We start from the raw sequence: 4,253 nt of genomic DNA on the forward strand, positions 1-4,253 counted from the left end.
CCACCCGCCTCGGCCTCCCAAAGTGCTGGGATTACAGGCGTGAGCCACCGCGCCCGGCTAGTTCTGCTTTTGATATTTTTTGGTGTAGTATGTAGCAAAATCACCTGAGAGCTCTGCCTCTGTGCCCCTCCCCAAATGAAAGGAAATAAAATTTAAAAATTCAAGACACTGTGAGAATAAACATAGCTTTAGCTATAAATCTGCATATAAGTTTTAAACAATAGCCAGTAGGCCTTATTTAAAAATCTTCAAATAAGCTGTAAAAGTGAAATTTTGTTCATTTGTTAGCCTGCTATTTGGGGCTTATTTTCTCTATCATTCTAAACATTATTATTTTATTTTGATTTTTCTTCACAAAATAATATAGTAAGAAATAACAGGGATTTCTCTATCAGAAATTATATTAACAGTTTTAGTAAAATACTTAAAATTTGCAAATCCACTGAGCCATGAAGCCAATCTTAGATTTGTGATTTTTTTTTTTTACTCTGAATATATTATTTCCCTCATATTCCCAGTGCCTAGGACAGTGCTTAACATATTGCATGTGCTAAGTTTTCTATATGCCTGACCTTTATATTATATCTTTAACTTCATTAAGAAATTAAAATTTTATTTGGCAAAAAGGACATTTTTTTTCCTTGATATTCATTTACAATGGTTCTAGTAAGCCTGAAATGTTTTTCTTTATTATTCAATTTTCCCCACATTTTAATTATTTACTCAGAGCTGCCTTTCTTAAGCAGCTTAGGGTGATACTATTTTGGCCTTGGTCAAAAATCACAATTTAAAACTGGCTGCTATCCAACTTCTATCACAGGTGCATTTGAGAGAAGTATTATTTAAGGAAAGATTGCTAAAGGGACATTTAGTTCATCTACTCTCTGTATTCTGAGCTGTTTCTGTTTCAGATTAGGTCTGTGAATGCTACTTTCTTAGGAAATGCAGTGTATGTTCTGGATTTCACAAAGGATAAATAATTTAAAATAAATCCTATAAAAACTAGTTGCTGTGTTTGAAAAACTATCAGGGGCACTGCGATGATGTCATTTAACTCCCCCAGAAAAGTTTACCATGAGAAATTATCTTAGAATTTGTGTCAGAAAAAAAAAAGACTTCTCTGAAGGATTAGTAGACTTGTTTGTTTCTGATTATGTGGAACTTTTTCTTTCCTCTTGACTGTTGGGAAACTTAGTGCCAAATTTTTTACTAAATCGCAGCAACTCTGTAAGCCCTTCCTAAATACATCTTAAAAAGAAATTCTGTGCTGAAAAAAGATTGGCTTTAAATAGAAAATAGAAATATGGCATTTGGCAAGCACCTTTTTAATATGTATTGCCAAGCTAGGCTAGTGAGCCTCTATTTATTTTCTATATTTTTCCTTTGATTAGAAAACATTGTGTGATGTGATCCTCATGGTCCAGGAAAGAAAGATACCTGCTCATCGTGTTGTTCTTGCTGCAGCCAGTCATTTTTTTAACTTAATGTTCACAAGTAAGTATCTTAAGGTAAAACATGCCAATATTTCTTCTATGAGAATGAAGTAAAATCTAAGAGAATATGTCATTTTTCTAGCTTTTAAAGTAGTTAAGAACTTAAGGCCACAGAACAGTGAAGAGACTAAAAAAGCGGTCAGCTGATAATCAAAGGGAAAAAATATCCTTTCATTAGACCTAAAGGCCTGATTCCTTTCTTGATGGAGGTACTGCTTCTACTTAAAAGCCCAGGGTTGAAGTACAGGTTGCAGTGAGCTAAGATCATGTCACTGTACTCCAACCTGGGCGGAAAAAAAAAAAAGAAAAAAGCCCAGGGTTTTCTTTTTAACCTCAGGTGGAAAGCCAAAGAAGTAGATAAATCTCATGACGTTTGAGCCTGCAAGCTAAACTTAAAAAAAAGATACAGCTTATTATGCTAGAAAGAACCCTGGATTTGGTGTTAAGAACTGGGTCCAGGTCCTATTTCCTCTACTTAATGCTATTTTATGAGCTTGGGAAAAAAACAAAATTTAGTTTTATGTCTCTGTTAATATGGGCTTTTAAAAAATACACTAATTCACTATTTTCTTAGCTTAATTTAAGGCACATTTTGTGTGGAGAATTAATTTGCATTTACTATAGGAATGTTGGGTTTGCTGGGGTATTTTCTTCCAGACAGAACGGTCCTGTTATTTTTCTCCACATTTAACAATAACAATAAAGGCATCAGGCCTTTAGGTCTAATGAAAACATATTTTTTCCTTTGATTATCAACTGACCACTTTTTAAATCTCTTCACTGTTCTGTGGCCTTAAGTTCTTAACTGCTTTAAAAGCTAGGAAGATGACACATTCCATATATGTTTCTTCTCTTGATTGTAGCTAACATGCTTGAATCAAAGTCTTTTGAAGTAGAACTCAAAGATGCTGAACCTGATATTATTGAACAACTTGTGGAATTTGCTTATACTGCTAGGTGAGTTAACAAAGATTAATTTTATTTCAAAAAAGTAACATTGGTGTCTACCATGGCAAACGTTGTAACAAATTGGTGGGCTGCAAACTCTTCAGAACGAAAAACTGCAAGGATGGAAGAGTTTGAGTATCCTATGCCATACTAATTCAAGGGCTGAAAGTTTAATTTTGTGTTTAATTTCAGGGGCTATTAGAATACATTCCACAGTAACATTTAAATAAAAAATCATGGGTAATTAATATTTTCTCTAACTTATTTGCAGAATTTCCGTGAATAGCAACAATGTTCAGTCTTTGTTGGATGCAGCAAACCAATATCAGATTGAACCTGTGAAGAAAATGTGTGTTGATTTTTTGAAAGAACAAGTTGATGCTTCAAACTGTCTTGGTAAGAAATATCAGATTCCTGTTGTGTGTGTGTGTGTTATCCTCAATGTGTAATTTAATTTTTTAAAAGGCTGGTTATAAGTATCCTCATTTAACCTTAAAGGCGTCCACTAAAACATTTTTTGGTAATAAAATTTAAGAGGAGCTTAGATGCATATTAATCTGGGCAGCAGCAAGCTTATTAAACATTATATCAACATTTTCTAAAACACAAAATGGCATTTATGATGGTTTTTCATGGATTTAAGACGAGGAATAAGGATTGCATGTGATAGCAACATGAATGTGAATGTTTTATTTAAGCTCTTATGATATGCTAAGGTCTATCACAGATGAGGCAACTTACAGTTACATAACTTGCATGAGATCACATAGCTAGTATATGAAGGAGCTGGGATTGGAACTCAGTCTAATTCTTAGCTACTACACCTTGCTGCCTCCCCATGTTGTCAATGCTGTTTTATACTAGAAAACATAACCCTAGTCTATAAATTAAGATACTGAGGGATTGCTATAGCCATTCATTTTGAAGCTATTAATGTTTTCTGTTTTGCAATAGAAGCATAAAAAGTTGATCAGAACCTTCCAGAGTGTGGTATGCTTTTCACTGTGTGATGATTCTTAGTGGCACATGAATGAAAGTCCAGATCTTTGTCCACTAGCCCACCCTCATCTGCAGAATACGTTCCAGGATCCCCGGTGGATCCCTGAAGCTGCAGATAGTACTGAATCCTATATATACTGTGGGGTTTTTTTTGGATATATATATATGCCTATGATGAAGTTTAATTTCTAAATTAAACAGTAAAAGATTAGCAACAATAGTAATCAAATAGAACAATTATAACAATATGCCAGCATCACTACTCTTGTACTTTGGGGCCGTTATTAAGTAAAATAAGGGTTACTTGAACAAAGCACTGCAATACTAGGGTAGTCCGCTTCATAACCAGGACCGTTATTCAAGTGACAGGCAGGCAGGTAGGTTATACAGCATGACTATGCTGGACAAAGGGATGATTTATGTCCCAGGCAGGATGGAGCAGGATTATATAAGATTTTATCACACAACTCAGAGCAGCACACAATTTCAAACTTATGAATTGTTTATTTCTGGAATTTTCCATTTAATGTTTTGAACCACAGAGAAGTAAAACCATGGGGGGACTACTATACTTCCATTTTCCTACCCTTGCTGTGATTCAGAGGCTTTAAAGAAAGGGAAGAGCACTGGAATAGGAGTGCTAGGAAAGCAGGGAGGAAGAAAAGCAGAATGAAGGAGAATAAGAGGGGTCAGAGAGCCGGGCGCGGTGGCTCAAGCCTGTAATCCCAGCACTTTGGGAGGCCGAGGCGGGTGGATCACGAGGTCAAGAGATCGAGACCATCCTGGTCAACATGGTGAAACCCCGTCTCTACT

General features: G+C 35.4%; 1 protein-coding gene across 4 annotated transcripts in view; it reads left to right on the forward strand.

Annotated features, from left to right (window-relative positions):
* Positions 1–4,253, forward strand: part of KLHL7 (kelch like family member 7) — a 75,597-nt gene that overhangs the window by 19,956 nt on the left and 51,388 nt on the right. For all 4 annotated transcript variants that reach the window (XM_017526979.1, XM_017526980.2, XM_017526981.2 and 1 more), the window contains 3 exons: positions 1,392–1,494; positions 2,357–2,450; positions 2,713–2,837. In XM_017526979.1, coding sequence (XP_017382468.1) covers positions 1,392–1,494; positions 2,357–2,450; positions 2,713–2,837 — 322 coding nt within the window. The remainder of the gene's footprint in view (positions 1–1,391; positions 1,495–2,356; positions 2,451–2,712; positions 2,838–4,253) is intronic.

Source organism: Cebus imitator, unplaced genomic scaffold, assembly GCF_001604975.1.
Source record: "Cebus imitator isolate Cc_AM_T3 unplaced genomic scaffold, Cebus_imitator-1.0 Scaffold45, whole genome shotgun sequence".
Taxonomy (NCBI): domain Eukaryota; kingdom Metazoa; phylum Chordata; class Mammalia; order Primates; family Cebidae; genus Cebus; species Cebus imitator.